The 15,157-nt window shown below is 38.1% G+C and overlaps 1 protein-coding gene across 1 annotated transcript in view; it reads left to right on the top strand.

The window, feature by feature from the left end:
• The first annotated feature begins 10,285 nt into the window (after nucleotides 1–10,285).
• ATP6V0D2 (ATPase H+ transporting V0 subunit d2) overlaps nucleotides 10,286–15,157 on the top strand; it is a 49,997-nt gene continuing 45,125 nt past the window's right edge. The window contains exon 1 of the mRNA XM_008065212.1: nucleotides 10,286–10,555. Coding sequence (XP_008063403.1) covers nucleotides 10,426–10,555 — 130 coding nt within the window. The 5' untranslated portion in view covers nucleotides 10,286–10,425. The remainder of the gene's footprint in view (nucleotides 10,556–15,157) is intronic.

The following is a 15,157-nucleotide window of genomic DNA, read 5'->3' as shown; positions in this document are numbered from 1 at the left end:
TGTAAACAGTTCATTATTGTTTTTACATTCTCTACAGACATTGCTCTTTCTTTTCACATGCACCCAGAGAGGCTGCTCCTACTGCCTCACTGTCTGTAAACCACTGGCTGATCCCTCTTTGGGGATTCCTTAGCTAACATTGCCTCGCCCAAGGTCATGCCTCCTTTCAGGGCAGTGCACATCCAATGATGGACAGATGGAAGGTATAAAGGTCAGACTCCTTTGTCAGCCATCTGGGACAACTCAGAAGGCCATCCCAGATCCAGAGCTCCCTGTGGGGTGGGTTGTGGCCTTCTTTGCATCTACATCAGAGCTCAAATTCTCCCTCTGCCCAATCTTATTTCCTGCCACTCCTTTCCACAAGTGTTAATCCCACAGGCCCTCCCTAAGAAAAGACCTGCACACTAAAATTTTAAAAAATAAACTAAAAACTTTTGCTTCCTAGAGAACTCAACCTATAATATCAATTTTTAAAATTTTTATGAAGAATTCAATAAAACTGGTAGTTCGAATTTACATTTCTTTGATTATTAGAAAGGCTAGATTTTGTTCCTCACATTTTTTGACCATTTGTATTTCTGTTTGTGAATTGTCTCTCTTCTTTCCGTTTTTCTTTTGAGTCACTGCTTTCTCTCCCCCAAAAGAATAATTCCCCTTTGCCAATTTTTCTTTTCTTTATTAATTTATTCTTTATAAATTAAAGACATTAATTCTTTGACATATTCCGGCCTGCTCAAAGTCACATTTTCTTCTTAGTAGATGGTTCAGTGTACAGGGATAAAAAAAATGTTGTCAGTTTTGCCTTTCAGTTTTGCTTATGATAATTTTTGAACACATAGATATTTTAAATACATACATAGAAATCTTTCCATTTTTCCTTTTATTGCTTCTGCCTTTTGCATAGTACCCAGAAAGTCCTTCTACATGGATACATTCTGATGTTGAAATGAATTGTGTAATCGGTCTCAGTACTTTTAAGTAAGCTTTCTCATTTTCTACTCACCACGTAAGACATGAGATCATCAAAACAAATTACGTACGAGGGTTCAAGAGTCGTTATAACTGGTCTTATTGCTTTAGAAGTATAATGTAGTGGGAAAGTGATGGCCTCATTTTCTCCAACTAAATCCCATTCACCCAAATATTTTAACCTCCTGTTTGGTGTCTTTGCAATCCACCACTCTTTTAACTGACGCTATTAACTACTCTGCACCCATAACTGAGGTCCCATATTGTGTGTTATTTGGTAGCCTGCCACCTAGTGGTATAAATATAGAAGTACAGGTTTTTTTTTCCCACCCCAGAATATGATTTCAGAATGTAGCTCTAAGGTCAATGGAATGATAAACTTGTATTTATATAAAACCACAAATAGTTTCTAAATCATTTTAGAAACGATTTCACAATATGTTCTATAATTCTATTCCATGTGGCTTTTGTCGCAATCTTACATCAAGAAATTTCTTCTCCAGAAAATAGAAGTCATTTCAAATATTTTAGAAGTCATTTCATAATAGTTTTTAAGAAAACTTGGCCAACTAAACACTCTTTAAAAAATTGTAGAAGTATAACCAGTAGATTTGCATTCCATGGTACTATGGGTTGCCTTGCTAGGAAGCAGATATTTCTAACGCTTGGAGGTATTGAAAATTTAAAGATCAGCCTCAAAATGTCATGAGTTCCTCCCTATTTTTGCAGTTGGTGTGCCATCACATCAAATTACCTCTCAGGTTCCTGTGTACACTAAGATTGCAGGTTTGTTAGTATAAAATCTTTTCTGATTATAAATCTTTCTTCTGTGACATTTTTCTAGCGTTATAATAATGTAAAATACATGCTTTAAAATGCACATGGACCCCAAAAATATAATTTCTTCAAGGTGAAAATGAATTAAAATTAAAACAAGTTTCTGTGAATATATGGGAAGTAAAAGCTGTGTGCAATAACAGGTGAAAAGTCACTTGCTTAGGAAGAAGGGAAGAAGTGCTTGGCATTTGTGATAAAGACCATAAATGGTTTGGGAACTAAGAGACAGGGAATAGCAGAACTCTTTGTGTTCAGTGAGATGTTTAAAGCATCTCTTAACATAAATAAGAGACAGTTGTTTAAACTTTGGTATGACATTTTTCAAATTAAAAATATATAGATTGTATGAACCAAAAGACACTTGCTATAATATTATGGTGACCTCTTGTGGTTCAAAACCAAAATGACCCTTTGATAAATTAATTCTGCCACCCTAAGAAGAAACTATTTCGGTACTTCAATCTCTTTTAATGTTCACCCGATGTGGTAGCAGGGGGACTCATCTCATATATCCCTGTAATGTTTGAATTTTTGTAAAAAAAATGCAGTGCTCTGGTGAACAGAAAAGAAAATAAGGACAATAACACATAGAGAAAGATTTTCATCTTTCTTAGGTAATTGCATTTCACTGCAATCGGAATATAAAATATATAAAATTTGAATTAAAGTACTAAATGCCCTTAAGCATTGGGAATAAACAGACATTTCATGATTTCAAAATTTTTACCTTTGCTTTGTAGTTATACCTATACAAATATTTTATATAAATATTCATGCATGACGATTGATTGTTCTACTTTTCTAATCAGATTTAAAAATTCTTGCCATAGAACAATTTTTAATAAGAAATTAAATAGTGTCGATGAAAAACAATGAGATATTATGAAAAAAAGATATGTACTAAATCAGGTCCAGCCTTAATTAATATATAAAAGCAAACAAAGTACAAAAGGTGAACCACTGGGGCAAATACTAACAGGACAGATGTAACAGCCTGCTAACAAGTGAAGTTGCTTTAGTTTTTTCTTTAGGAAGAAGAAAATATTGAAATACTCTTAAAACTTCAAATTATCCAAAATCAACAAAGTATGAGTGGTCCCACTTATAACCTCAAACATAAGGGATCCTTCTGGCTGAAATATTCCAGAAAGTCAGTGGTTCTGGTGACGGTTCCTAAGTTCTTCTCCGTTTCTCAAGAAGCAAATTAAATCAGGAGTTGCTCTGGCTGGGTGGCATGTTATCTGCTGTGCATCAGCATCAAGGGCACAATCTTGGTTTGCCTACGGTGTTCTGGAAGTGATAGTCACATGCTTTCTGGTCTGACTCACTGTACTCTGTGTATACTGTACACTGTTCTCAAGCTGAGATTCTTGAAGAACATATGCAAGAGTTAAGTTCGTGTGGCTTTAAAATTCAGTTTTTCCAGAGTAATGTTTTTCTGGAACAGATATGGAAGGTTTGTTTTGTTTTGATGTGTTCTAGTTATAAAAACTTCAGTAGTGGGGGAAAGTTAAGGAAAGGTAACCAAATACCCATCTACAAAAGCATTATCTCCTGCTGAGACACCTGCTCTTAGAAATCTGCCACCTGTCACTCACGTCAGATTCCAGAGAAGAGTGTGGGGCCATTGCAACACTGGTTGCACTAACCACAATCTGTAGGGACTTACTTTGAACATGCATTAAGAACTGCAATCTTCTCAAAGTTCATCCATGTGGTTGCAAATTGCAGGATTTCCTTCTATATGATGACTGAATAATACTTCATTATATATAAATAAATAAAATTCTCTCCCTCTATCTCTCTCTCTCTACACACACACACACACACACACACACACACACACACACACACACACACGTTGTTGTGCAATTGCTTTATCCATTCCTCTGTTGACGGACACTTAGGTTGATTCTATGTCTTGGCTATTATGAATAATGCTGCAATGAACATGGAAATGCAAATATCTCTTTAAGATACTGATTTGATTTCCTTTAGATATGTATCCAGAAGTGGGATTAGGAAGGCAAATACTTTATTATCTCACTTATATGGAGAAAAAGTCAAACTCAGAAAAACAGAGTAGAATTAGAATGCTGACGGCCAAGGGCTAGGGAAAGGTGGAAGTGGGGAGATGTCGGTGAAAGGGTACAAACGTTCAATTATAAAATGATTAGCCGGGCACAGTGAATTACGCCTGTAACCCCAGCACTTTGGGAGGTGGAGGCAAGAGAATTGCCTGAGCCCAGGAGTTTGAGACCAGTTTGGGCAACTTAGGAAGACCTTGTCTCTACAATAAATCAAAAAATAAGCCAGGTATGGTTGTGCGGGACTGTGGTTCCAGCTACTTGACAGACTGAGGCAGAAGGATTACCTGAGCCCAACAGGTCAAGGCTGCAGTAGCCATGAGTATGTCACTGCATTCCAGCCTGGGAGACATAGGGAAACACTGACTCAAAAAAAAAATTATTAACTTCGGGGAATCTAATGTATAGCATGGTGACTATACAGAATACTTAACAATACTGTAGGGCATACTTGACATTTGTTAAGAGAATAGATCTTAAATGTTCTCCGCACACACACAAAAGATAACTGGGTGGTGATGGATAAGCTCATTAGCTGGTTTGTGGTAATCATTTCACAATGTATACATTTATCAAAAATTCACATTCTACATGGTAAATATACTCAAATTTTATTTGTCAATTGTACCTTAATAAAGCTCGGGGGGGTGGAAACTGATGTTAAACCAGAGCTCTCCAAGAAAAAGCTGATTTCAGGTCTGGGCAAAAAACACTGTGCAAAAAGAGCTTGGAAAGGAACATCCTGTCATTACAGAAAGCAAGGAGTCTACCAAAGACTACCAGAAGCATATCAAAAGAACATGTTAACTATGTTTAAACACACAAGTTAATGATATTTTTATTTTTTAAAACCTTTATTGGCCCCTTTTGGAAGATACCAGGGAACCAATTCATTGTCTGAAAATTGGAAGTTAATGGAACAAGTTAAGCCTTTATCCTGCCTTTTCTATGCAAAACTTACACTAATGTAACCAATGGCTGATGCTGAGAAGTTTCTTTTTGTAGAAGTATTTCAGCTAACTAATAAAGAAGTGATAAACTAAGACATAATCATTTTGTTACTCCTAACGAAATAGTAGATCCAGTGGGCGATCATAAATGGCTGCTTTGTTTAAAAAAGAAAAGAGAACCAAATGTTACACGCATCCTGATGGAAGTACCCAGTACTGCTGTGAGTGTTCTTACAAAATAATCTAATGTAAGCATGATCTAGCCTCCACATCTAACTAACAATTTACAAGAATTATAAGGGACAAAGTAACAAGTTAAATGACACCTCAGGATGCCATCAGCAAGTTCCAAACTGTGGAGAATTCTGTAGGATATACGACCCAGTTTCTTAAAAAGCAGGGCTTTGGGGAGGGAAGGCATACCTATAAGTTAATTAAGAGACATACAAACCGATTGTAGTGTCTTCTATTCAAATAAGCCAACTGTAAACAAAAATAAATAAAAATTATGGACAATTGAGAAAATTTGAACATTGAAGGGTTTTGATGATATTAAGGAATAACTTCAATTATTATTTTAATCCAATTGTGATTATATTATAAAAGGGCCTTTATCTCTTAGATATTGGCCAGGAGTAGATAATTATTGCAGGGTGTAAAGAATACATGTGGGTTACTTATAGTAGTGTTTCTTTTTGTGTATGTTTGAAATTTTCCATAATAAAAAGTTTAAAAGTATTAAAAGAAAAGCACTGATAGCTCTGGGAAAAGGCTTTGGCTTTGTCTTTGACTTTGTCATTAAGAATGGCATCCTGGTCTTCTTGGGGAGACCTGGGAAAAAAATTAAAATTAAAATTAAAAGAATGTCATCCTAGGTCTGCTCCAAAGTGCATCCTGCCTCTAAAGACACTTCCAGAAGATGTTTGAGGGTAATGTGGCCATCCACCTTGACAGCCACCTCAGAGTTTAGCAAGGCCCTGACCTGATTTAGCTGTATCAAAGACATCCACTGTGCACAGGAAGCAGCCTTCATCTCCTTTGCTTTCTCACTGTGCTTCAAAGAACCTACTACATCTAAAAAGAAACTTTTTGTGCTCAGAATAACAGGCACTGTACCTCTCCATGGAATATCTCTGTTCCTCGGATATGTTGATCCTCTAATGCTGTGGAAATAATGACTCTTGGGAGCTCTGAAAATTGGCAGAAAGCCACAATAAACCCTACATATCCTACACAGATATACACTCATCCACAATTATATATTATGCTACAAAACCACAAAATAACCTCACTAATCATATACACTTCCAGAGAGACATGGAATTGATGATTCTGTAAAAGCAGTTTTAAGTCTTTTTTTTCTTTGAGTCGGAGTCTCACTCTGAGTGCAGGCTGGAGTGCAGTGGCATGCGGGACTCAGACCATCCTTCCACCTCAGTCTTCCAAGTAACTGGAACCATAGGCATGCACCACCAAGCCTGGCTGATTTTTAATTTATTGTGGAGAAGAGGCTTCGTCATGTTTCCCAGGCTGGTCTTGAACCCCTGAGTTCAGTCAGTCCTCTCGCCTCCACCTCCCTAAGTGCTGGGATTACAGGTGTGAGTCACCATGCCCAGCTTAAGTCATTTTTAAAAAGTCTGATGGTACTTAATTCACAAAATGTGTATTGAATCTCTGCCCCGTACAAGGTATACTACTAAGCTCTTGAAAGATAGAAAAATGACTTTAGGGAACTCAATCTAATGCTAAGTGGTTGGGATGACAGTGTTTTGAAGTACACTAGTCCTTCCCAATCTGTAGACGATACCTAGACACCCAGTGGATTCCTGAAACTGTGGATGGTACCAAACCCTACATATGCGATGTTTTTTCCTGTATGTACATGCATACATACATACCTATGATAACGCTTATAAATTAGGCACAGTACTCTTGCATTTGGGGGCATTATTAAATAAAATAAGGCTTACTTGAACAGAAGGACTGTGCTACCTGATAACTGAGCTGGTAACTGAGATTGTTATGAAGTGACTAACAGGCAGGGAGCTTTTACAGTGCGAAGAAATTGGTCAAAGGGAGGATTTGTGTCCAAGGCAGGATGTGGGGGACAGTGAGAGATTTCATCATGCTTCTCAGAATGGCATGTAATTGAAAACTTATGAATTGTTTATTTCTGGAATTTTTCGTTTAATATTTTCAGACTGTGGTTGATCATGGATAACTAAAACTGCAAAAATAGTACAGTACTTTCTCTTATTAAGTACTTAACAGGCATGCTCACATTACATCAACCTATGAGATGAGTGTTATTACTCCAATTTTATACATGAAAACACTGGCTTTCAGAGAGAGGAAGTAACTCAAACCCATGCCTGTCCACTCCAAAGCCCACTCTCTTGAACGTCATCGATAGCTTAAACTCTAACGTGACGGTTTTTATTCTGTTTTCACCATAAGGACCCGTTTATAAAGAAGCTGTGGGTCTTGTTACTGTATTGGGTTCCCTCTCATCTCATAAGCTGCATCCTATTTTTGACACATACCTTTAACAGGAATGAACCATTTTGTTTCTGCCAGACTGGAAGGATGATGTGAAGGGAAGGAGATACATTTTACCTGCCTCACTCATCAGTTTCATGATAGCAGAGAATGTGGGTGTCTATCATTTTACAGAAACACTGGAATTTGCCTCTACATATAAATGTAAAATATGACAAACTGGAAAGTTGTTTTGCACACACACAATAAAATTCCATTGTTTTTTGAGCATGTTGACCTGCGGGATCAGTTCTAGGCAAGACTGTGAAGATCTTATGGTGTGCATGTTAAAAAGGTGGCTCTCCAAAAAATTTTTTTAAAAAGAGTGTGCATGTTTATTATACATTTCACTGATACATAGGATGTGTATCACCTAATTTATAAATAACAATACAAAAATACTCTTTCTTGTAAATTTCATATAGTCAACTGATTTTCACAGAATGCTTTTATTGATTTTTTTTGTTCAGTTCTTCTATCTATAGTCAACCTATACTTGCAATTGACAAATATGTGAACTTCCAACATGAATGTTAGCTGACATTTTAATTTACATCAGTGAATAGTACAAAAGTGAAACAATAAGGACATATGTTAGAACCTCACTTGTTCTTGATAATATGGGGGACTTCTTTGCTGAATCAGATGATAGTTTGTAAATACCAAGAGGATATTTCTTTAAAGTTTTTACAATTCACAATGTAATGGCTATAGACATTATACACTTTTAAGTTTAATTTGCTTCATTAACATTTTCTCCATCACTTTCTTAAGACTGAACAATCAATCAAACAATCAATCAAGCTTTAGTTTGAAGCATTTGCCTGTTTTCATGGTGTAAATACTCCAATCATTGTCGGCTGTAAGCTGCTATCATAATGTCACTAAATCCGGAGTTTAGAAGGGGTACATTATAGCACATCATTATATGGAATATGTACCTTATAGACACAATAGACAAAATAACCTCACTGCATAAATAATAGTAAAACATAGTAAAAGAATTTTTAAAAATAATAGGCTTGTTTTTATAATTTATTAATTGTAAGCTGGTATTAGTTTGAACAAAGAAAATTGCTGATATGCAACCATCATTAGGCCTACAAAAGTGATGAATAAGTTTATATTATTCAGCATAAAACATACTTAGGGTGTTTAACGATGGTGGGCTTGCAGGGGAAAGAGTAGAGAATTATAATGTAATAATAAGAGCCTCTACTATTTATTGAATACTTTCAAAGTTTGGGCACAAAGCTAAGTTTGATTCTCTGTGATTTTCAACTATTATAACAGAATTTACAGTGATTCAATTTTTTTTTTTTTTTTTGAGTAGGAGTCTCACTCTGTCGCCCAGGTTGGAATACAGTGGCACACTCATGGCCACCACCCCATCCTCAACCTGCAGGATTCAGGTGATCCTTCCACCTCAGTCTTCCAAGTAGCTGGAACCACAGACACATGCCATCACGCTTGGCTAATTTTTTTTTTTTTGTAGAGACAATTTCTCACTAAGTTGCCCAGGCAGGTCTTGAACTCCCGGGCTCAGGCAATCCTCTCACCTCCGCCTCCCCAAATGCTGGGATTACAGACATTTGCCACTGCACCTGGCTTACAGTGATTTAATTTTATCTAGCTTCTCCCAAACAGTCTGGAAATACCAAAACAGAGACCGGAGAATTTCTGGCACTTTAACTCCAATTAAGGATTTGACACAATATACATGAAACATTATATATGCAAATAGTATTCAGAATATTTGATACAGTTTGAGCTAAGTGCAGTCTATAGGAGAGCAAACACTCATTTTTGAACCATGAGAGCCAGCGATTATGTCTCAGCTTCATTAAATACTAACTGTATTGCCAGCTGTGCATTTTGAGTTGCTTCATAGTTTCTGAGGGCTGGTGCCTTATCTGTGATTTGAATAATACTGTCTGTTCAGATCCACATCCATCTCAGAGTAATCATGAGATTCAAATAGGAAAAAGAAAATGAAGAGTGCCTCATAAACAGTCAAATTTTGCATAAGTGGTGGCTTATTATTCTAGTATCCTAGCATTGTGTGTTTGCTTCCAGGATTGTTTTCTGAATTATGCTCCTAGACTGAATAGGAATCAGCTACTAGCTTTTGGCAATGTTAGGATATTTCTCTTTTTAAAATATTTTTCTTATTTATTTATTTTTTTTAGAGACAAGGTTTCACTCTGTCACCCAGGCTGGATTGCAGTGGAGTGATCATAGCTCACTGCAGCGTCGAATTCCTAGGTTCAAGCAATCCTCCTGCCTCAGCCTCCCGGGTAGCTGACATTACAGGCATGAACCACCACACTAATTTTTTAAACTTTTTGTAGACAGGATCCTACTATGTTGCCCAGGCTGGTCTGAAACTCCTGACCTCAAGAGATCCTGGCCTCCCAGAACGCTGGAATTACAGGCATGTGCCACCTTACCCAGCCTTAATTTTAGGATGTTTCTAATGATTTGTTTTACAAACACGGTGTAGCTTCTCATGTTTCTTCAAACTGTCTGATCACATTTGATTTATTTATATAAGTACCATTTTTGTTGTTGTTTTTTTAAAAAAGACCCTCTCTTTGCTCATATTGGTAGTCCTCAAGGAATTTAGGACAAGTGTAACTTATAATTGAAAGCTCAGGCCGGGGCATAAATGTATACAAAACATTCAGGTGTTGGAAGCCTCCCTGTAGCAAAGCCGGGAAGGGGCCATTCTAAGGAAAATTTAGAGTTGAGCCTGGATCCTCCCCTGACTCTCATATCTCTTTTTCCCAATGGTGATTTGCTCCTTGGGTTTAGTTGGGACATCTGGCTGATTCACTGTTGTAAAAACAAGGCTGAGCATGCTGTGTTGAAAGCCCCTAAAACTGGAGCAAACTAGTCACAAAAACCCTGCCTATCAGCTGATCAACTGCTTGTGGCACCTGATAACTGCTCAGACTTTTCCCTGTAAGCCTACTGCAAGTCTTCAGTGGCTGGCCAGGACTACAGAGCTGTTTCAGCCTAAATTGTCTGTGATCTCTTCCCCCATGCTTGAGGGTGCGGAGCTGTACTTCAACGTGGACCATGGCTACCTGGAGGGCCTGGCACGGGGATGCAAAGCCAGCCTCCTGACCCAGCAGGACTACATCAACCTGGTACAGTGTGAAACCCTAGAAGGTGAGTGTAGCTCTTCCCGACTCTTAAAAAGAAAACAAAGAAGATGATGTGACTCTCCAGAGACATGGCTGGAGAGTCTTGAGCAAATTCTTATTCCTGCGATCCAGATTTCAGGTGTCCATGAATATGAGTAAGGAAAAAAATTACATCTCTATTTTTAATATTCTTTAAATGAAATGTAACATTTTCTTTTATTGTGATCATAGGCAACAAGTCATGGTGATTAGGATAAGTAATAGCTGTGACTTTGTCTCCAACAGAAATTCAATATTTTCATATCCCTTTAAAGTTCTTGCTGGTGGCCGGGCTCCGTGGCTCAGCCTGTAATCCTGCGCTTTGGGAGGTTGAGGTGAGTGGATTGCCTGAGCCTGCGGGTTTGAGAACCGCCTGGGCAACTTGGCGAGACCTCATCTCTACAATAAATCAAAAATTAGCACGCACCTGTAGTTCCAGCTCCTTGGAAGGCTGAGGCGGAAGGATCGCTGGAGCCCAGCAGGTCAAGACTGCGGTGGCCATGAGCGTGCCCCTGCACTCCAGCCTGGGAGACGGAGTGAGACTCTAACTCAAAAAATAAAAATTTTTTTAAAAAGTTCTTGCAGGTGCCTTGAAATATCATTTACGTTTTCTCTGTTTCAGAGTTAGAGTAGATATTACACTCAACCATTTATCCTGATTTAAAATGTATTCACAGAGAAGCACGATGTTTCTTATACATCGTAAAGACTTTTTAAATTATATTTTAAAATATTTGCTATCCATTCCACATATTTATAAACATTATTGGAGAAGCATTTCACCAAGCTGCCCGGGGATCTATGGAGAAGAAAAAATATTATGTTAAAAACCTTGGTCTATTTTATTCTATCCCATTTCTCAGTATCTACTGATTTGAAAGTTTGTTTGAGGTTTGCTTTTAACTGAAGTGAAGGGAAAAGAAATCAAGAAAGATGACTGATGGGGCCAGCCCTGGATTCAAAGCTCTGGTTTTGACCTCTGCTATGCCTGGGTAAGGCGACTGGGGCCCCAAGCCTCTGAAGCCTCAGTGTCCTCGCAGTAAAAGGTGGTGGTGCTGTCTGATTTGCCAAGTTGCAGGGAGAAATAAATGAGATAAACACTCAGAAAGCAAAACTTACCTTTAAATGGCAATCTTGTTCAAAACGTTGTCAAAGATTCCACATCTGAAATAGTATTTTTATGATTAAAAACAGCTACACTATCTCATTTTGAAACATACATATAAAGTCAATACATGTCAATTACAAGGTGCTTTAGAACTTCCAGATTATTCTGGGAAAAGCAAGAAAGCAGTAAGAATGAAGACTTCTAGGAAGGGCATTAGAAGGCAAACACAAATGAAAAAACTTTTTGAAGGTGACCCGGCAGGCTCCTCAAGCAAGGCTAAAGGGTTCTGGCAAGGCTAAAGGGTTCTGACACTGCCTGTTTATGGTTCTGACCAGTTCAAGCCAGAGTTAAGGCAGAACTGCCTAAGCTGAGACAGACTCTCTCCTTCCATTAGCACTGGAAACAGCTAGAATCTTTCAGATGATAACTAATTCTGTTGGCAACATAAAATTACAATATAATCCCAAATCCTAAATCACTTTAGCATATTAAATCAGGAGTTTGGTGACTGGAGAATGGTAATCATGCATAGAAAATCTGCACAAGTTGAAGCAGAGCAAATCAAAGAACACAGGACAGACTAAGTACTTCTGAGAGACACACATTTGAATGAATTCTATTTAGTTTTCAGCCAAGCTTTTCAGTGAACCAAGTAATGCAAACTTAAAAGCAAGCAATACATAAAATACTTTCATGGTACAAAAAAAGGTGGTTTAGCCTGCTCGTGAGAATTCAGAGAGAAATCAAAGGAAACCATACCTAAAACTATATAAAGGATTCTAGAATATAGAAGGGTTAAAAACAAGAAGATAAAAAGCAGGCATTTTAAAGTTGCTCCCAATATTTTCTACCAAGGGCTGTTTTGATCAAAAGATTCTATTGAGGCAGGGGGAGAGACAGGAAAATGAAGGAAAGAGGTTAATAGAGCTAGTCTCAAAATAGGCTCATAGCTGAATTTGTTATCTTCATTTTGAGTTTGGGAGAAAAGGTAAGGTTTCAGACCTTCTTGAAGACCTTAAAAATGAAGTTTTTGAGAAAAATACATATAAGCATATGCATATAGAACTTTCCACACAATGTCAGAGAATCATGGGCCACCCAATGCCCCCACTCCCCCGCCTGGTTAAGAACCCCTGTTCTGTGCACCACTGCTTTATTGTCATTGTGCTTCATGTTTTTTTTTTCCTTTCTGTCTTCCCTATAATATATGTTTTTCAACTATGTTTCACAGCTATGTTTGAATCTGTGTGCCAATCTACTGTTTGGAAACTTCCAGAAATATCATGTATAAGTCATCAAACAATGTTGGGTTATCATGGCTTCTGAGAAATTAAATCTAGACATGTCCTCAGTTAACAGTTGGGTCACTGAGGCTTAGGATGACTGTGACCAACCTAACAGGATCTCAGTAATAGAAGATAGAGCTATCGGTGTTACTTTTTCCACAAAAACATGCCACTGCCTCCCGATGGCAGCTCCATTTTGGTGTAGAAAATAGTAAGAGTGGCTCTACCTGATTATTTTATAGGATGTTGAGAAATAAATAACGTGTGAAGAGCAATGCAGCTGTTGCATCCTGTTAAGGATTCTTAGCTTCTGTTAAAATTCTGTTTACCTTCGAGCAAAAACATGCACTGTACAAATTATAGATAAAGAACAGCAGATTAAACTGTCACTACAGTGCTACATGTTAGGGCAGTCACTTTCTGGGAAAGGAAAGCTAGCTTGACAAAAATTAAATTTGTTTTCAGTCTTTTAAAGTTCTCTGGTCTTTCAAAGAAAAGTGTTCTGATATCCATAATTTTTTAAAGAACAATTTACAAAGAACATATAGGCTTAGAGTAAATCTAGAAGAGAGAAAATAAGATTGTACAGAAAAGCTTTAAGAAGTATATTCAGAATTGTGCTTGTGTGCATAATTGGGTGAGTCTGGTATAAACACTCATGTGTTCCAAGGTCGCCCTTGACTGTGACTTCATCCCAGCACTGGGACTCATTGTGACTCAGTCTTTCTTAGGTACAAAAGAAGGAAGTTCGTTCCCATTGCCATTGTCACTGGTATTGTGGGGCCACTGACTTGCCGAAATGAAATGTCCAAGTTCCTGGTGTCTCGAACAAAGAACTGAATGAATCACCCCAATTATAAAAGCAAAAATGATTTATTAAACAATAATAAGCACGCTCCAAAGAGCAAGGAGTGAGCCCAAGAGGGAAAGTGAGTCCCTACTTCCAAAACTTGTCACCTTTTATTTCTATAGGGAGGAGGAGTGATTTGGCTTCTTTATTTTATTTTCTTTTTTTTTTTAGTTGGAGTCTCACTATGTTACCCAGGCTGAAGTGCAGTGGCATGCTCACAGTCACTACAGTCTTGACCTGCTGGGCTCAGGCGATCCTTCTGCCTCAGTCTTCCAAGTAACTGGAACTACATGTATGCACCACCATGCCTGGCTAATTTTTCTTGATATATTGCAGAGACAAGGTCTTGTCCAGGCTGGTCTCCATCCCCTGGGCTCAGGCAATCCTCTCGCCTCTACTTCTCAAAGTGCTGGGATTATAGGCATGAGCCACCATGCCCAGCCAATTTTGCTTTTTTGTTAATGATTGGCAATTATGCTTGGCATTTTTTGTTCTTGCATAACTGTAACTACTTATGCACTTACTGATATTCCGCTAAGATTAGCCCGCTGGGGGCGGGGGGGGGGCGGGATCACATGCAAAATTTATTATAATGATGGTATAATGAACTCGTGGTCATTGAAAGGACATAACTTTATATTTTTGAGCATGCGCCATTTTGGGGAATCCCCTAACATGCTCTAGTGCCCTCTCCAGGATGCGCTGATCACAAGTCTGACCACAAGTTCTGCCTTTTGGGGAAGGTACAGGGTGGCAACCAACCAAGGTGGCATCTAAGTCTCATTGTCTACCTGTCTTTTTTTTTTCTTTCAGCCCAAGATTCTAGTTCAGTCTCCTGTCTCACCACCCTAGGTTTCTATCTCATTATTGCTTTGAGGCTGTGTCGATAAAAAAAACTTTAATGAAAGCCAGGCGCTGTGGCTCATGCCTGTAATACCAGCACTTTGGGAGGCGGAGGCGAGAGGATGGCCTGAGCCCAAGGGTTTGAGACCAGCCTGGTCAACATGGCGAGACCTCGTCTCTACAAGAAATCAAAAATTAGCCGGGAGTGGTGGCACACCTGTAGTTCCAGCTACTTGGAAGGCTGAGGTGGAAGGATCACCTGAGTCCAGCAGGTCAAGACTGTGGTGGCTGTGAGTGTGTCACCGCACTCTAGCCTGGATGACAGAGTGAGACTCTGACTCAAAAAAACAAAAAACAAAACAAAACTTTAATGTCTTTAAAAGTGATTTTGAATCAGAATAATAACCTTAAAACAGCATAAGATAGCTTTAAAAAAATTAACACTACTGTATGTATCAGATTTTTTTTCATACAGATAAGACTTCTGAAAATATTTCTCTT

Source organism: Carlito syrichta, unplaced genomic scaffold (genome assembly GCF_000164805.1).
Source record: "Carlito syrichta isolate Samal-C Ts95f unplaced genomic scaffold, Tarsius_syrichta-2.0.1 Scaffold308192, whole genome shotgun sequence".
Lineage (NCBI taxonomy): Eukaryota > Metazoa > Chordata > Mammalia > Primates > Tarsiidae > Carlito > Carlito syrichta.
This window is presented reverse-complemented; position numbering and strand designations above follow the sequence as displayed.